At 63.0% G+C, this 19,028-nt stretch overlaps 2 protein-coding genes and 1 long non-coding RNA gene across 15 annotated transcripts in view; 2 read left to right on the forward strand and 1 right to left on the reverse strand.

Moving 5' to 3' along the window:
* PLEKHA6 (pleckstrin homology domain containing A6) overlaps positions 1–16,062 on the reverse strand; it is a 39,722-nt gene extending 23,660 nt beyond the window's left edge. For 7 of the 13 annotated variants that reach the window (XM_083878412.1, XM_083878413.1, XM_083878409.1 and 4 more), the window contains exon 1: positions 10,008–10,090. In XM_083878412.1, coding sequence (XP_083734538.1) covers positions 10,008–10,072 — 65 coding nt within the window. In that variant the 5' untranslated portion in view covers positions 10,073–10,090. Of the gene's footprint in view, positions 1–8,969; positions 9,058–9,808; positions 9,875–10,007; positions 10,091–10,122; positions 10,190–15,910 lie in introns of those variants that run through there. The other 6 variants (XM_083878404.1, XM_083878403.1, XM_083878414.1 and 3 more) reach the window with 6 other exon arrangements.
* The window catches only part of LOC310919239, a 190,737-nt gene that overhangs the window by 108,177 nt on the left and 63,532 nt on the right, over positions 1–19,028 (forward strand). The gene's annotated exons all lie outside the window — the stretch shown is intronic.
* Positions 1–19,028, forward strand: part of SOX13 (SRY-box transcription factor 13) — a 156,009-nt gene that overhangs the window by 100,246 nt on the left and 36,735 nt on the right. The gene's annotated exons all lie outside the window — the stretch shown is intronic.

A 19,028-nucleotide genomic window follows, 5' to 3' on the forward strand; every position in this document is an offset into this window, starting at 1 on the left:
TCTAGAACCTCCTCAGACCCCAAACACCAGCCCAGAACCCCTTCAGACCCCAAAAACCAGTCCAGGGCCATTCAGACTCTAAACACCAGTTCAGAGCCACTCAGATGCCAAACACCATCCTAGGACCCTCCCAGACCCCAAACACCAGTCCAGGGCCAGTCAGACCCCAAACACCACCCCAGGATTCCCCACACCAGCAGTCGCTGCCTCGCTGGCACTGGGCGCAGCTGAAGGGCCCCCTGGCAGTGCCAGCAGGGGTGTCACAGGGCTGTCCCAGGCTCAGCTGGCACCTTGTCCCCTGTCTCACAGGGGTGGCACTGCCAGGCACCCCAGAACCCCCTCCCACGCCGCTTCCCGGGGTGCTCGGGGGGAAGGGACGGGGTTCAGGGCTCCATCGCAGGAATTTCACAGCGGAACCCATCCCCTCCCTCCCGAACCCGCCGGGACACGGAGCCCCCCCGGGCCCGCAGCCACCACCTCTCCTGCTCGTCAGCAGAGCGGGGGAAGTTTGAGCGAGAAAACGCCGCTGCCAGGACCGTCCCATCCCATCCCATCCCATCCCATCCCATCCCATCCCATCCCATCCCATCCCATCCCATCCCATCCCATCCCATCCCATCCCATCCCATCCCATCCCATCCCATCCCATCCCATCCCATCCCATCCCATCCCATCCCACCCCATCCCATCCCATCCCATCCCATCCCATCCCCATCCCATCCCATGGATCCCATCCCATCCCATCCCATCCCATGGATCCCATCCCATCCCATCCCATCCCATGGATCCCATCCCATCCCATCCCATCCCATCCCAGGCTCGGGAGGCATTAACCCCTGACAGCCCAAGCAGCGCTGCTGCTGCTGCTGAGCTGCCGCCCCCGGCAGTCCCAGCCCGGCCCCTGATCGGGGTTTTCAGGGCACCCCAGGGACCCGGGGGATGTGTGTGCGCCCCACAAGGGGCGGGTTTCACTCCCCGAGCCGCCCCAGTGCCCGCCTGGCGTGGCCGGAGTGACCCTCAGTGCCCGGCCCCCGCTCCAGTGCGGCCTCGGGGCTTCTGCAGCTTTTCCTATTCTCCAGGCCGGGGAATCCCCTCGGAGGGGTTCAAATCCCGGGAACTGGGGCAGGTCCCGTCCCCGCTGAGGCGCGGGGAGGGCGCGATGCTGAGAGAGAGAGCAGCGCCCCAAAAGCGCCGGGCGTGGGAAGGGGGCGCTGCCAGCACCCACCGGCTGCTCCGGGCCCCCCCAAATCCCCGAACCCCCCGCTGGGTGTCCCCCGCTCCATCCCCGCCCTGTCCCCGCAGCTGGACCGTCCCCGCGGGCAGGACAGCCCCCAGCCCCGTTCCGCAGCGCCCCCGGCTCCTCCGGCACCCCCCGCGCTGCCTCCCCCCGCCCCAAAGCTGCCCCCAGCCTGGGGAAGAGCCCGAGCCCTGCGGGAAGCGCCGCCCGGAGCCGCGGCCGGGCTGACCCCGCTCCAGCAGTCCCCGGTCCCCGTCGCCTCCCGAGCACCGCAATGCAGCAGCCCTGCCCGGCCCGAGGGTCCCGCACCGCCGGCTCCCCCCCAGCACCTCTGGGGTCTCCTACCTCACCCTCCGGTCCGCCCGAAACTTCAGCATCGTCCCGGGGGCCCCTCCCGGCTCAGCGCCCGCTCCCGGCCCCCGGCATCGCCCCCGCGGCGGGCACGGCAGGGCCCCCTGCCACCACCCGGGGGACAGCGGGGACAGCGGGGACAGCGGGGACGCGGGAGGTGGCCGAGGGCTCTGCCCGGCCCCCCCCAGCCGTGCCAGCCCCCGGCGCCCCGCGGGACCGGCGCTGCGGAGCTCCCGGGGCTGGGGGATGCTCCGGGGGGGCTCCGGGAGCGGCAGCCGGGCTTGGGCAGCCCCCGGTGTGCGGCAGCACCAGGGGAAGGCGACAGCGGGGACAAACAGCTCCCGCTCCCGGCTCCGCAGAGGAGAGGCGAAGGGCAGCGCGGCACGGCCGCCTCCCCCAGCCCAGGTGCGGGACGGGAGGTGCCGGGGGCAGGGGAAGGGCGGCACGGGCGGCTCGGGGGGATCCGGGGGTTTAGGGGCACTCGGGAAGGTTGGGGAGGGGGTCCCGGGCCTCCCCCCAGCCCGGCGGGGCAGAGGGAAGGGTGGGTGTCACAGCGGGGGAAGCAGCCGAGCCGAGCCGAGCTGAGCTCTGTCGCTGCCCTGGATTCGGTGGCTGCGTCCCTTCCCCCTGCTTGTGTCCCCAAAGCGTCCCCGAGTGTCCCCAAACCATCCCTGGGTGCCCCCAAGTGTCCCCAAACCATCCCTGGGTGTCCCCAAACCATCCCAGGGTGCCTAAACCATCCTCGGGTGTCCCCAAACCATTTCTGAGTGTCCCCAAACCATCTCCGTGTGCGTCCCCAAACCATCCCCGGGTGTGTCCCCCTCCTCCCCGCGGCTGTTCCCCCCCTCCAGGTGACACCCGGAGGGAATCCCGGGGACCAGGAGGGGCACAAGCACCGACGGGGGGTGGGGACAGACCCCACAGAGCATCAGCGACCCCAAATAAATCCCGGGGAGCCCTTGGGAACGGGCTGAGCAGGATTTGGGGTGAGCCACACTCACTGGGCTTTGGGAAGAGAATCCAAACCCTGCAGGGCGGGCAGGAAAACCCTCGGGAAGGAGGGAGGGAGGGAAGGAATGAGGCCGACAGTTCCAAGAAAGCTCCAAAGAAGGAAGTGGAGCACGGGGAGGACGCTGGGACCGGCCCGTCACTGCCCAGCTCTGGAAAAACCCGGGACCGCCGTGGGACCCTCCCAAAAATGTGAACTGTGCCCCTTTGGGGTGAGGCCAGCGCTGTGACCACTCCAGGGATGTCCCAGCTGTCCCTTGGATGGCACCAGTGACCCCAGCACATCCCGGAACGGGCCAACGCTGCGGCACCGACGGAACTGAGTCCAAACTGAACTGAGTCCAAACCAAACTGAATCTGAACTAAACTGAACCCAAACCAAATTGAGTCCAAACCGAACTGAATCTAAACCAAACTGAATCCAAACTAAATGAAATCCAAACCAAACTGAATCCAAACTAAACTGAATCCGAACTAAACTGAATCCAAACTAAATCAAATCCAAACCGAACTGAATGCAAACCAAACCGAAGTCAGACCAAACTAAATCCAGGCCAAAATAAATCCAGACGGAAACCAAATCCAAGCCAAAACCAAATCCAAACCCAACCAAATCGAAACTGAAACCAATTCCAAAAGCAAACTACATCAAATCAAATCTGAACCCAACCAAATCCAAATCTAAACCAAACCCAAATCCAAACTTAAACCAAATCTGAACTAAACCAAATCCAAACTCAAACCAAATCCAAGCTGAACCAAATCCAAACCAAATCCCCCTTTTCCAGGCACTGGGCACTCGGGGTGTGACACATCCATGGACAAACCTCCCCCACACCCCCGTGGGCAGCACCGGCCTCACTCCAGTGCCTGCACTGGTGGCAAACACCCGGCTGTCCCCTGCTGTCCCCTGATGTCCCCATCACAGTGACTCACCCCTCACCACCAGCCAAGGATCCGGGGACAAGGTCCCCCAACGGCCACGGGCGTGTGCCACCCCTCCTTGGTGACAACAGCAGTGCCGGCCCGGTGACACGGCCACCACGGCGGGAGGGGACCTGCCACGGGAGGCTGTGGCCACTTTTGGGGACAGCAGTGTGGGGACAGTGTGGCAGGAGCAGGGACAGAGCCACAGGAGGCTCCACGTGGGGTGTCACCCTGTGTCACCCTAGGTCAGTGTCACAGAGGCTGTGCCAGGCTCAGGGGGTTTGTTTAGGCTGGGTTTTTTAGACCAGGAGGGGTTTTTAGGCCGGGTTTTTTTAGACCAGGAGGGGTTTTTAGGCCGGGTTTTTTTAGACAGGAGGGGTTTGTTTAGGCTGGGCTTTTTAGACCAGGAGGGTTTTTTAGGCCAGGTTTTTTTAGACCAGGAGCAGGTGCCATGGTGCTGGCACCAGCTGGGCTCTGTCACTGTCACTGGTGTCTGGGGGAGGGCAGGGACACGGCACAGCCGTGGCTGATCCATGATCCGTGTCCGATCCGTGGACACGCTCCAGGGGTGCCAACAGCTCCCCCACGACCTCCTGGGAGAGCTGAGGGGGACAAGTGGCTGCTGCTCCTCGAGATAAACATCAGAGAAACCCCTCGGGACCTCCTCGTGCTTCTCCAAACACACACGGAGCAGGAGAAGGGAATAAATGTGATAATTGAGGAGTAAAACTTCCAACACTGCTGTTCCTCCCCCTTCCCAAAGCTGGAGCTTGTGGGGAGCAGAGGGACAATCCCGCTGTCCCCCTGTCCCCTCCCTCAGCCCATCGGGGTGGTGGCTTTCCAGCCCTTCAAAGCACAGACCATGGTGGGGACAGGTCCCCGAGGACCCCCAGAGCCATCAGCGCCCTGTGAGTGCCACCCCCTGTCCCCAAGGGCCCCCAGAGCCACTAAAACCCTGTGAGTGCCACCCTCTGTCCCCAGCACCCTGTGAGTGCCACCCCTGTCCCCAAGGGTCCCCAGAGCCACTAAAACCCTGTGAGTGCCACCCCCTGTCCCCAAGGGCCCCCAGAGCCACTAAAACCCTGTGAGTGCCACCCCTGTCCCCAAGGGTCCCCAGAGCCACTAAAACCCTGTGAGTGCCACCCCCTGTCCCCAGCACTCTGTGAGTGTCACCCCCTGTCCCCAGCACCCTGTGAGTGCCACCCCTGTCCCCAAGGGTCCCCAGAGCCACCAGCACTCCGTGAGTGCCACACCCTGTCCCCAAGGGTCCCCAGAGCCCCCAGCACCCTGTGAGTGCCACCCCCTGTCCCCAAGGGTCCCCAGAGCCGCCAGCACTCCGTGAGTGTCTCCCCCTGTCCCCAGCACCCTGTGAGTGCCACCCCTGTCCCCAAGGGTCCCCAGAGCCCCCAGCACTCTGTGAGTGCCACCCCCTGTCCCCAGCACTCCGTGAGTGCCACCCCTGTCCCTAGAGACCCCCAGAGGCTGGAGCTGAGTCCCCCAGAGAGCTGACGCTGCTCCAGCTGGGGAGGAGCAGGTGACACGGTGACACGGTGACACGGTGACAGGAGGGAGCTGTCCCCTGCCACCAGCCCTCACCTGGGCTCGGTGCCTGCAGGGGGAGCGGGTGAGGGGAGCAGTGGCCCCCCCAGCACCCCAGAGCTAACGGGAACCGTTCCCAATCCACGGCCATTCCCGGACTCCCTAAATCCCGAACAAAGCAGGATGGGGACAGGGACTGTGACCCCGCTGTCCCCACCAGCCCCGCCAGCTCCGTGGGAGCCTCACCACGGGCAAACCCCATCCCAAACAGCTCCGGGATCCAACTGCTGCCTCCTCCCACGCCCCAGTCCCAATCCCAGAGCCATCACTGTCCCACGGCTCGGGAAGGGCAGGGACAGAGGGGTCCCCACGCCGGGATGAGGCTGGGGCAGGGCAGGGGGTGGACACAGCCAAACTCCCCCCACAGTGGCCATAACATCCCTCCATCCAAAGGTTTTCCATGTTCCCGGCGTCCAGGGACGGGGCTGGTGTGGCTCCCGGCCAAACACGCCCTGCGCGCTTCCCTCCCTCCCCCCTGCCTCCCTCCCTGCCTTCTTCCCGTATTTTTCCAACCCTTCCTTCACCTCTCCCCCTCCTCCTGAGCCACATCCCTCTCCTGACGCCGCAGCCCTCGGGAATCCTGTTCTCCCCGGGAACTGCAGCTCTCAGCACCCACGGGAGGGGACTGGGGTCACCCTGTCACCCACGGTCCCCACCAAGGGGACATTCCACCCTCGGAGCAGCGAGGACAAACTGCTGAGTCCCGCTCTGCAGAGGAGCCCAGGGTGGGGAAAAAAACTGATTATAAAGCACAAAAATACCCTCTCAGGGATACTCGGCACTCTGGGTCCATTATGCAGGGGTTAAAGAAATAAATGGAATTAAATTCCCTGGGAGGGCCTGGCAGCTCGGCTGCTCCAGCATCTCCACACGGGCCCATCCCAGCCCATCCCAGCCCATCCCAACCCATGGCAGCCCTGGGAGAGGGCAGGAGATGGAGGAGATGGAGGGAAAAGTGGGATGGAGAACAGCAGGAAACCCCCCTGTGCCTGGCCAGGGATCACCAAACCATTCCCCCATCAATCCCAGTGCTGGTGGGATTTGCAGCATGATAAATAAATGGGAATAAAGTGGTTTGTGGGTGCTCCAAATCCAGGTGTGGATGGCCACAGGCTGAGGCTCCCTCCGGCCCATCCCTGAGGAGCTCCTGGCAGATCCTGCTGCTCCCAGCACGGCTCTGCTCCACAGTCCCATCCCAGCCCTAATCCCGGCCCCTCCGTCCAGCTGAGCCAGCAATTCCGGCCCTGTGTCCCTCAGGGCTGGGGTCAGGGGCAGCACAGCCCTGCAGGACATGAATCCCACCCCCAGAGAATGAATCACACTCCTGGACAATGAATCCCACCCCCAGAGAATGAATCACACTCCTGGACAATGAATCCCACTCCTGGAGAACAAATCCCACTCCTGGACAATGAATCCCACTCCCAGAGAATGAATTCTACTGCTGGACAGTGAATCCTGCCATTGGAGAATGAACCCCACTCCTGGAGAATGAATCCCACTCAGACCTCAAAAACCATCCTAGGGTCACCCAGACCCCAAAGCCATCCCAGAGCCACTCAGACCCCAAAGCCATCCCAGAGCCACTCAGACCCCAAAGCCATCCCAGAGCCACTCAGACCCCATACACCACTCCAGGACCACCCAGACCTCAAAACCATCCCAGGGTCACCTAAACCCCAGAAACGATCCCAGAGCTACCTAGACCCCAAAAACCATCCTGGGGCCACTGAGACCTCAAAAACTATCCCAGAACCACCCAGACCCCAAAAACCATCTCAGGGCAACTCAGATCCCAAAAACCATCCTGGAACCACCCAGACCCCAAAACCACCTCAGGGCCACTCAGACCCCGAACACCATCCTAGAAGCAGTCAGACCCCAAAGCCGTCCCCGGGCCGCCCTTTCCCGCTGGCCAGCAGCTCGGTGCCGGTTTTTCCCGTGGGAGCCGCGCCGGGCGGGGGCGGGGGCGGGGGCCGGGCTGCTCCCCCCGGGAAGCGGCCAAAGTCCTCGGGCAGGGCGGGCCGGCAGCTCCCGCGCACCCCCGGACCGCGTGCGACACCGGCAGCGTCACACGGGGACATCCCGGCTTTGGCGGTGGGATGGATGGATGGATGGCCCCGGAGCGCGGGGAAAGGCCGGGGATTTCCAGAGAACAAAGCGGCTGCTGGCAGCCAGCGAGGCCGGCGGCGGCGGGGAGGGCGAGTCCCCCTCTGCCGCGCCAGCTGGGGTCGGGGAGAAGCACAAAAAGCAGGGAGAAAAAAACAAAACAAAACCGGGAGTTTGTGTTTTATCTCCCTGGAAACGCCGGCTCCATGGCAGGCACGGCCCACGGGGGCTGCGGGCCAAGGGGAGCCGCCGCCGCTCCTGCTGCTGCTGCTGCTGCTGCCGGGGCCTGGGGCGGCTGCAGCATCCCCAGCCCTGGGGGGACAGCGGGGACGGTGACAGCCCGGGACTGGGGTGACAGCCCGGGATTGGGGGTGACAGGCCGGGACTGGGGTGACAGCCCGGGATTGGGGGTGACAGCCGGGATTGGGGGTGACAGTCCGGGACTGGGGGTGACAGTCCGGGATTGGGGTGACAGCCCGGGATTGGGGGTAACAGTCCGGGACTGGGGGTGACAGGCCGGGACTGGGGGTGACAGTCCGGGATTGGGGTGACAGGCCGGGACTGGGGTGACAGTGCGGGATTGGACAGCCCGGGACTGGGGTGACAGCCCGGGATTGGGGGTGACACCCGGGACTGGGGGTGACAGGCCGGGACTGGGGTGACAGCCCGGGATTGGGGGTGACAGTCCGGGATTGGGGGTGACAGCCCGGGACTGGGGGTGACAGCCCGAGATTGAGGTGACAGCCCGGGATTGGGGTGACACCCGGGACTGGGGTGACAGCCCGGGATTGAGGTGACAGCCCGGGACTGGGGGTGACAGCCCCAGATCGGGGCAGAGCGGGTGACAGGCCATGCCCTGGCAGCTCTGATGTCACTCCATTGTCCCCTCGTGAGGACAGAGCCCCAGTCCCTTGTGCCGGGGGTCACTGGGCTCCCGGAGCTGCCGTTCCCAGCCAGACCCACCATTCCCATCTGGAGACACAATTCCCAGCCCAGAGCCACCATTCCCATCTGGAGCCGCCATTCCCAGCCAGTGCCAGCATTCCCACCTGGAGCCACCATTGTCAACCCAGAGCCATTATTCCCACCCAGGGCCACTATTCCCAGCTGGAGACACAATTCCCAACCCAGAGCCAACATTCCCAATCCAGAGTCTCCATTCCCATCTGGAGCCACCATTCCCAACCCAGTGCCACCATTCCCAGCTGGAGACACAATTCCCAACCCAGCGCCACCATTCCCAATGCAACCTCCGAGCAGCCACCCGGACTGGCCCGTGGAGGGTTTGAACCCTCGCTGAGCTCTCTGAGTCTCTTCCATGGCCGGGAATTCCTGTCCCCAGCCATCCCTGGCACCAAAGGAGCGCGGCCCCAGCCCCTCCCCGGCCAGGTCAGCTCGGGGGATTACGGCAGCAGAGCTGAGAAAATCCCTCTGGGACAAATCCCCGGCACCTGCCCGAGCCGTGCGGCTCCACCATCACAGCCGGGTCCTGACCGAGCCGTGCCGTGCCGTGCCTGGCCTGCTGCTCCTGCCACCTCAGCCTGTCACCACCCCCGGGGCTGCTGCTGGTGGCACTGGCCGCAGACAATGGCCCACGAGTGCCATGGCGGGCTCCGTGTGACACGTTCAGAGCCCGTGTGACACGTCCAGGCGGGTGTGACAGGTCCAGGCGGGTGTGACAGGTCCAGGCGGGTGTGACACGGCCGCTGACACACACCCGGACACGGCGCGCACTCACCGGTGTCGCCGCGCGTCCCCTCCGCCCGCTGGCCCCGCCGGTGTCTCTCCCGCACCGGCCGGGGGATGATTTCCCTTCCCGAGCCCGTGGAGACCGTCAGGGGTATCAATCATTAACAGCCGCCGCAGCTGCCGCCGGGTTAACCCCCTCGGCTCCGGGCGGGGCGCGGGGAGCCATCCCTCGCTGCGGCTGAAGAGCCTTTGGTGGCAGCGCGACACGGCAGAGCCACCGCGGGACCAGCAGGGAAAGGGGTTCCCGAGGGGCTCCGCACCCCCAGGGACCCGCAGCCGCTCCTGAGGTGTCCTGGGCGTGTCCCCCCACCTTGAGAACAGCCCCAGGTGCCACACGGCGGTGGCGGCCGCTGAGGTCGCCGCTGTCCCCAGGCCGGGCTCGGTGCTGTCCCCGGGCCGGGCTCGGTGCTGTCCCCGGGCCGGGCTCGGTGCTGTCCCCGGGCCGGGCTCAGTGCTGTCCCCGGGCCGGGCTCAGTGCTGTCCCCGGGCCGGGCTCGGTGCTGTCCCCGGGCCGGGCTCGGTGCTGTCCCCGGGCCGGGCTCGGTGCTGTCCCCAGGCCGGGCTCAGTGCTGTCCCCAGGCCGGGCTCGGTGCCGAGGGGCAGGAGCTGCTCCCGGAGCTCCCTTTCCCCCCTTTCTCAGCTTTTCCAAGGAACATCAATGGCTGTAACTTTATCCCGCCGTGTTTCCAGCCCAGCTGCGCCTCTTGGCTCCCTCAGCCGCGCCGGGGGCCAGCTCGGCTCCCGCTCAGCCGCCCCTCGGGGCTGTCACCGTGTCCCTGTCCCCTCCCCGCCATGCCGGGGGTCCCCCGGGACCATGGGGATGGGCACCTGCATCCCCGTGGAGAGGGGGCTGGAGGAGGAGGAGGAGCAGGAGCGCTGTCCCTGAGCCGGAGGGGACAGATGTCCCTGTCACCTCCCCCCGCCCCCGCCGCGCTCTTGGCTGTTCCCCAACCTGCCGAGGGTTGAATGATTAACCCGGGCCGCGCCATCGCCGCCTCCCCGCGCTGTCCCCGCGGCGCGGTGGCACCTGGGGACCCGGCGCTTCTGTCCCCAGGGCGCCTCACGCCGGGTCCCCTCGGGGAGGGTCCCCATGGCTGTCCCCCGGCGCTGTCCCGTGTCCCCAGGGCTCTGGAGGTACTCACAGCACCGCTCCCTCCTCCCGCCGGCGGGGATTTCACCCCTGTCCAGCCCCAGCTGCAGCGCCGGGGGCGTCCGGGCTGGAATGATCACAAATATCCTTGGACAAACATCTGCACGGCACCACCCCGCGGGCTGCGGCCAGGGCGGCCGCGGGACGGCTCCAATCACGGCTCCAAATCCCACTAAACGGCCTCAAACCCGGCCGGGCCCTGCAGCCGATAGGGGCCTGCGGATGTGGGGCTCGGTTCGGCTCCCCGCGCTTTGGGAATTGTCATTTCCCCCACTCGGGATAGAAAACCACAAAGTCCTTGTGAGCAGCTGGAGTTGGGAGCGCTCAGGGGGTGGAGGGGCTGGAATGGAGCATCCTCCTCCTCCCAGCAGTGATTCCTGAGGCTCTGCAGATCCTGGAGCTGCCAGTCCTGCTCCAGCACTCAGGGGGTACAGGGGGTGAAAAGGAGCATCCCCTTCCTCCGAGCAGTGATTCCCGAGGCTTTGCAAACCCAGGAGCTGATATTCCCACCCCAGCACTCAGGGGGTTCTGGGAGGGGTGAAATTAAACATCCCCCTGCTCCCTGCAATGATTCCCGAGGCTCTGCAGATCCTGGAGCTGATATTCCCACCCCAGCACTCAGGGGGTGAAGGGGCTGAAATGAAGCATCCCCCTGTTCCCAGCAGTGATTCCTGAGGCTCCACAGATCCTGGAGCTGATATTCCCACCCCAGCACTCAGGGGGTTCTGGGAGGGGTGAAATGGAGCATCCCCCTGCTCCCAGCAGTCCAGAAGTGATTCCTGAGGCTCCACAGATCCTGGAGCTGATATTCCCGCTCCAGCACTCAGGGGGTGCAGGAGGGGGTGAAATTAAACATCCCCCTTCTCCCTGCAATGATTCCCGAGGCTCTGCAGATCCTGGCGCTGCCATTCCCCCTCCAGCCCGCCGGGACAGGCTGCAGGGTGAGCCCCATTCTGGGCTCCACCAGCTCGTGCCGCTCCCTGTGGAACCTCTTGATGTTTTTTTTTTTTTTTTTTTGACAAATTCCCCAATTTTCCACCGCCGGATCTCCCAAAACCCACAAAGCCACAAACAGGGCGGCAAGAGGGGCACGGGCAGCTCCAGCTGTCACCTCCCTGCTGCCACCAGGAGATCCCAATTCCCGGCGGGGTTTGGGGTCCACAAACACGTCACCTCAGGGCCACAAGAGGGGCACGGACAGCTCCAGTTGTCACCTCCCTGCTGCCACCAGAGGATCCCAATTCCCGGCGGGGTTTGGAGCCTCTGGCTCTGCCCCAGCCCGGGAGCCGCAGCTCTGCCAGAGCCCCGGGTGATTCATCCCGACCTCCCGCAGTCAAGCCCCGACACATTCGGCACATTCCTGGCATAGCCCGAGCCCCACACCTGCCGGAGCGGGAGCCTGGGAAGGTGCCAGGAGATTTCTGGATGCCGGGCAGGATCCCAAAGCCGGGATTGGCTGCGGTGACACAGCAAACTTGTCACCGTGGGCAGCTTTGTCACCTCCCCTGGTGTCCCAGTTGGCTCCTTGGTGCGGTGCCACACATCCCTTGGGTCGGGCTGGGTGTGAATGGGGAAATTCTCCTTTTTTTAGGTTTGATCCCCCAGCTGGGGGCTGGGAACAGGGTTGTGCAAGGCACCGAGCTCCGGGCCGGCCTCGGTGGCCCCAAATCCATCTGTGGCACATCCCACGGCCCCGGGATCGCGGCCAGGGCGGCAGGAAACGCTCAGGGTGGACAAAACCATTCCTGAGCCCCTGGGAAGAGTGGCTGGGCCTCATGGGTGATGCCAGGGCAGCCCCCTCCGAAAAACAGGCGCGTCCCTGCCTCACCGACCTCCAAAAGAACCAAAAGTCCTTCAAATCAGGTTTGTCCTGAGCAAAAAAAAATATTTTAAAAGCCACACTCGGTGCTCCTGAAATGCCAGGATCCCTCAGGACCTGCAGCCTTTGCCGGGATTTCCTGTGGCTCTGCAGAGGTGCCACCCCTTGGGACATCCCGGGGGGAATCTCTGCCCTTCCCTCGCTGCCCTGGGATGTCACAGCCCCGATTTATTGTCACCTCCAGCCCACCACGCCCCGCTGTGCCCGTGGGACGGCCGGGAACGGCTTTTCCCGGTGAATCACAGCTCATTCCTCGTTATCGCCCCAAGCCCGGAGCAGCCCCGGGGAGGAAAAACCAGGAATCTTCTGGGAGGAAAAAAAAAAAAAAAAAAAAAAAAAAAAAAAAAAAAAAAAAAAACCAAATAGAGAGAGTTGAAGCCCGCCCCGCAAACAGCCAACCAAACCCTGGGAGTGTCGCAGGCGGCGCGGGGACAAGGACACACCTCAGTGTCACCAAACAGCCCCGGCCGTGTCGCTTTGTCCCCTCCCAGCGCCACCTCCGCACCGCCAGGGCGGGCTGGGCTCTGCGGGGCCCAGAGTGAAGGAGTTTAGTCACCGTGGGATGTTTTCCCAGTTGGGAATGGGGAGGGTTCCAGGCGCTTCCCAGAAATCCCATTGGGGCAGAGCCCCGGGCCGGTTCCCCCCTCTCTGTTTCCTTCTCCCCCAGGAACAAACGCGGGGAGGAGCAGCCTCGGGATCCGGGAGGGGAGCTGGAAGGACGGGAAAGCCAGCCCCAGCCCCAGACCCAGCCCGGGGAGAGCCCTCGGCGCTGCCTGTGGGGGAGGCGGAGCAGCCTGGGATGGTCCTTGGGATGGTCAGAGGATCCCTTCAAAAATACTCAGGATCCCTCCAAAAATGTCACAGGGTCCCCCCCTTGGGATGCCCACAGGATCCTTTCCAAAAGTGCCACAGGATCCCTCCAAGGATGTCCAAGATCCCTCCCAAAATGTCACAGGGTCCCTCCAAAAATGTCTCAGGATTCTCACTTGGGATGGTCACAGGACCCTCACCTTGGAATGGTCACAGGATCCGTCCCAAAAGTGCCACAAGATCTCTCCTAAAATGCCACAGGATCTCTCCCAAAAGTGCCTCAGGATCCCTCCAAGGGTCCCCACGGGCAGGTGGGACCAAGGAGCTGCACCAGGGAACTGGAGCAGAGCAGGAACTGATGGAACTGGTTTGCTGGGCCCTGGGAAGAGCCCGAGGCTCATCCTGCATTTCCAGAGGGCACAGCTGGGATAAAACGTGTGGGAACAGCAGCTGGGCCTGTAGAGGATCCCTCTGCAGGTGAGGGATCCCTCATACAGGTGAGGGTCACTCTGCAGGTGGGAGTCCCTCACACAGGTGGGGGTCACTCTGCAGGTGGGGGAGTCACTCTGCAGGTGGGGGGTCACTCACACAGGTGGGGGGTCACTCACACAGGTGGGGGTCACTCTGCAGGTGGGGGGGTCACACACAGGTGAGGGTCACTCTGCAGGTGGGGGGTCACTCACACAGGTGGGGGTCACTCTGCAGGTGGGGGGTCACTCACACAGGTGGGGGGTCACTCACACAGGTGGGGGTCACTCTGCAGGGGGGGGTCACTCACACAGGTGGGGGTCACTCACACAGGTGGGGGGTCACTCACACAGGTGGGGGGTCACTCACACAGGTGGGGGGGTCACTCTGCAGGGGGGGGTCACTCACACAGGTGGGGGTCACTCTGCAGGTGGAGGTCACTCTGCAGGTGGAGGTCACTCACACAGGTGGGGGGTCACTCACACAGGTGGGGGTCACTCACACAGGTGGGGGGTCACTCTGCAGGAGGGGGTCACTCACAGAGGTGGGGGGGGTCACTCCCACAGGTGGGGGGGTCACTCACACAGGTGGGGGGTCACTCTGCAGGTGGGGGTCACTCACAGAGGTGGGGGGGTCACTCATACAGTTGGGGGGTCACTCACACAGGTGGGGGTCACTCACACAGGTGGGGGGGGTCACTCACACAGGTGCCTGTGGCTCCCTGGTTCCCGTTTTCCCCGGGTTTGGATCAGGGATGTTGTTCCATGTGATGGGAACCGCCGTCCCCCAGCCCAGCCTGAGCCAGGAGCAGCGGGAAGGGAGGGAATGTGATCCCAAAGCTCCTCAGGAGAGCAGGAGGGAGGAGCCATCTGTGCCCTCCGCCTGCCCCGGTGCCTTTCCCCCCTGACCTTTTCCTGCCCCAGCAGCGCAGACCAGCCCCAGGAAGGACGGACAGGATGGAGCTGGGACCCAGCTGAGCTCCAAACCCGCCCCTGCCGGTGCTGGAGAGTTCATTCCCAGCCCTGGGCATCCCCGGGATGGCTGGGAGCCATGGGGTGGGAACCACAGGCATCCCACATCCCACAGACATCCCACATCCCACAGCAGGACAGAGAAAACCCAGCACAACAATCCCAAATCCCACAATGGGCCAGGGGAATCCCACCACAGCCACCCCACATCCATCAACAGGCCAGGAAAAACCCAGCACAACAATCCCACATCCCACAGCAGGACAGAGAAAACACAGCATAACAATCCCAAATCCCACAACAGGCCAGGGAAATCCTACCATGGTTATCCCACATCTCACAGCAGGCCAGGGAAATCTCACGACAGCTATTCCAAATCCCACATCAGGCCAGGGAAAACCCAGCACAACAATCCCAAATCCCACAGCAGGCCAGGGAAAACCCAGCACAACAATCCCAAATCCCACAGCAGGCCAGGGAAAACCCAGCACACCAACACGCTGTTGCCAAACAGGAGCTGAGGCACCTGCCACTGGAATGTGGGGAGGAAGGGACTGTTCCAGGCTCCAGAAAAACACTGGGAAGTGTGACAGGGCCCATCCTAAAACATCCCTTTAAAGAGAACAAAGCGGGAGACACAGCGGGGTCTCTCCCAGGTGATTTGAAGCAGCACTTCCAGGAGATTTGAGCTGGAATCTCCAGGAGGATCCATCAGGAGAATCCCAGCCAGCTCCCTCAGGGTTGCTTCAGCCTGGGAGAGCCCCCACAAGAGAACCAGGGAAAACCATCCTCAGCCAGGCAGGATCCCCCCAAACTGGGCAGGATCCCTCCAAATCTGGCCAGGATTCCCCCAAAACTGGGCAGGATCCCCCCAAACCGGGCAGGATCCCCCAAAACCAGGCAGGATCCCCTAAAGCTGGACAAGATCCCCCCAAAGCCGGACAAGACCCCCCCCAAAACTGGGCAGGATCCTCCAAATCCGGCCAGGATCCCCCAAAACCAGGCAGGATCCCCCAAAGCCGGGCAGGATCCCCTAAAGCTGAACAAGATCCCCCCCAAAGCCAGACAAGACCCCCCCAAGCCATGCAGGATCCTCCAAATTTGGCCAGGACCCCCCAAAGCCGGGCAGGATCCCCCAAATCTGGGCAAGACCCTCCCAAAGCCAGGCAGGATCCTCCAAATCCGGCCAGGATCCCCCAAAACCAGGCAGGATCCTCCAAATCCGGCCAGGATCCCCCAAAACCAGGCAGGATCCCCCCAAAGCCGGGCAGGATCCCCCGACCCGGGCAGAATTCCCGGGTTCTGGCAGCAGAGCCCCGGGCAGGCACCGGCTGCTGTGCCCCGCTCAGGCCGTGCCAGCCCATCCAGCCACACCTTCCCCGCAGCTCCGGCTCGGCTCGGGGTTAACCCCCGGCAGAGCCCGAACCGGCTGGTTTGAAACTTGCAGGAGATTTGAGCCGGGAATCTCCAGGAGAATCCCAACCGTGCTGGAAAATATCCCCGTGTGACATCGCGGGTTGTGTCCCCTCCCCAGGAGCTGCTCCAAACACCATTTTCGGCTCAAACCTCTTTAACACCTCCATCCCTCGGAGTTTTCCTCCATCCCGGTTTAACCCCATCGCGGCCGGAGCGCCCGCAGCCTCTCCAGTTACCTGCTGCAGGTGCCGGGGGGGCACAGCCGAGCCCGGGATGGCGGGGAAAGGGACGGGAAAAAAGCCTCGGTGGCCTCCGGGAGGCGGCAGGAGCTGATAAATGAGGGTTGAAACCCGAAGCCGCGGCTCGGCTCCTTCCTATAGAAACACCACTGACTCTGTCACGGCCCCTCCCGCTGCGACAGCGACGGCGACAGCCACGACAGGGACGCTGCCCGAGCTCCGTGTGGCCAGCCCTGCCCTCCCCCGGGCCGCTGGAAGCTCGAGGTGGAGCCTCTCGCTGCTTTTGGGGTGGTGCTTCAGGTGCGCTCCAGCCCCACAGAGCGCCCCGGGGTTTTGGGATTTGGGATTTGGGAAAGGGTCGGGACTCCCCGGTGGACACGGGGGGATAAACGGTGTGGGGGAAGCGATTAAGGAAAAACGCGGGGTTTAGCCTCAAAAAAAAAAAAAAAAAAACCAAAAACCAAAAATAAAATAAAAAATAATAATTAAAAAAACAACAGGTGGGAGGGGTTCAGCAGACGGCGCACCTGTGGCCGTGAGAAATGTCCCCTTCCCCAGCGGTGACACCACGGGGGTGACAAGGGCAGAGGGTGCCCGGTGACACCCTGAGGGGACCCTCCCTTGGGTGGGGACACGGTGGCCAGGACGGGGCCACACCGTGCCACACATGGCACGACTTCCTTGTGCCACCGTGGGACTGGTGCCACCACTGTGGGACTTCCTTGTGCCACCACTGTAGGACTGTGGGACTTTTGTCACCACTGTGGGACTTCCTGGTGCCACCATGGGACTGGTGCCACCACTGCACGATTTTCTTGTGCCACCCCAGGATTTGTGCCACCACTGTGGGACTTTCTTGTGCCACTGTGGGACTTCCTGGTGCCACCCTGGGACTGGTGCCACCACTGCACGACTTCCTTGTGCCACCACAGGACTTGTGCCACCACTGTGGGACTTCCTGGTGCCACTGCACGACTTTCTTGTGCCACCATGGGACTTGTGCCCCCACTGTGGCACTTCCTTGTGTGGGAGGACTTCCTGCCCTTCCCTCATCGGGACAAAACCCTCCAGAGGACAAAACCCTGCCCTTGTTTTTTTGGTTTGTTTTTTTTTGTTTGTTTGTTTTTTTTTTCCCAATTCTTCAGGCTCAGCTCCCCAAAAAAACCGGGACTGCCACATACCTTGGGGTGAGGCTGGGCTGGAGCTGCTCCAGCTCGGGGACACGGGGATGGATCATCCTGAGAATCCTCCCTGGGAAAAGGGAACCCTGGGAATACTCCCTGGGAAAAGGGAACCCCGGGAATCACCCCTGGGAACCTCAGGAATCCTCCCTGGGAAAAGGGAACCCCGGGAATCACCCCTGGGAACCTCAGGAATCATCCCTGGGAAAAGGGAACCCCGGGAATCACCCCTGGGAACCTCAGGAATCCTCCCTGGGAAAAGGGAACCCTGGGAATCACCCCTGGGAACCTCAGGAATCATCCCTGGGAAAAGGGAACCCCTGGAGAAAGCGAAGCTGCGCCGTGGGGACCACTCGGTGCTGCGGGATGGAGTTTTGGGAAGGGGCAGCTCCTGTTCCCGGCTGGAATTCTGCAGCAGAGGTGTCGGGAGCCAACTCCCCGCCCCGGTTGCACAAGCGGCCCCGGGGCGCTGCAGCAATCCCGGCGTGTTTACTGCTGCTCCCCGAGCTCCCTGCCCCGGCCCGGGCCACCCTCTGCCACCCGGGCCCGGCCACCAGCTGTCCCCAGAGCCTGCGGGCCGCGGGGACAACCCCCAGTGCAGCGCCCTGACCCTCAGCGTCATCCAAAGGTGTTCTGGGGGAGGTCTGGGGAGGTGGGATTGAGTGGGGGGAGGTGGCTTCGGGAGGGGGTTTTGTCCCCCAGGGACACCCCGAGGGTTGTGGCACTTGGGGACAGCACCCAGCGTGTCCTGGGTGTGAAAATCTCCCCTTTGCAGCTCCCAAAATCAGCTTCCTGCACCCAAGGCCACCTTCCTGCTCCCAAAATCACCTTCTAGCAACTCCAGAATCAGCTTCTTGCAACCCCAAAATCACCTCCCAGCACCCAAGGCCACCTTCCTGCTCCCAAAATCACCCTCCTCACCCAAAATCACCCTCCAGCTATCCCAAAATCACTTTCCAGCACCCAAAACCACTTTCCAGCTATCCCAAAATCACCCTCCTGCAGCCCCAAATCCCCGAGGATGTAGCACAGAACCCCCAGCAGGGTCTGGGGCTCCTGCCAGCACGGAGAGAGATCTGGAGGAGAAATTGCCTCTCCTTGAGTGTTTTGAACGCACAATCATCCCATTCACCCCAAATACGAATTTTTTCTTCAGTTTCTTTGGCTTAAAGAGAAGAAAGGACTGAGCCAACCCCCCACACCATTCCCAGCCCCAAATTCCTGCCCCATCCATATCGGGAAAGGCTCAGCCTCCACTTTCTCAGGAGCTCCTCCGTCACCCCAACCCCACACCGAGATTTTGGGGGGATCCCCGCACTCCCAACCCCATTTTTGGGGGGGTTCAGGACCCCCCTGGAGCCACGCACGGAGCATCCCCCGCCCCTCTGCAGCCCGAGGCTGAACCCAAGGTCCCGCTTATCAGCAGCGCGACATGTCTGGAGATAAGGTGGGGATGAGATAAGGCCGGGCAGCCCCAGCGCTATCAGCAAACCTTTCCTCCAGCCCCGCGCCCCCCAAGGCTGAGGGGTTCAGCACCCCCCAAAAACTCTCCCCCCATCAACATCTGGCTTGGACGAGCTTTAAAACTTGCACCGGTTGTTTCCCACACAAAGCGTCGATTCAGGGGAAAGGGGAAAAATAAATTAAACCCCCCCAAAAAAACATAAAAATATCTCTAAACAAATAAGAAATAAATCACAGAGCAAAGCAAATAGTGTGTCAGGGCTCCCCTGACAGCACCGCGGGGGGGCACACCCAGCCCGGCCGCCTTAAAAAGAAAAACAAAAACAGAACAAAACCAAACTGGAATTGCAAATCATCATCGCTGCTCAGCCGAGCTGAAAGGTGAGCCCAGGAAAACAAACCTGAGAGAGCGGAGGGGGCACGCGGGGCTCACCTGGGACACACCTGAGCCTTCCTCCTCCTCCTCCTCC

Source organism: Zosterops lateralis (assembly GCF_965231275.1).
Source record: "Zosterops lateralis genome assembly, chromosome: 26".
In the NCBI taxonomy this organism is placed as follows: Eukaryota; Metazoa; Chordata; class Aves; order Passeriformes; family Zosteropidae; genus Zosterops; species Zosterops lateralis.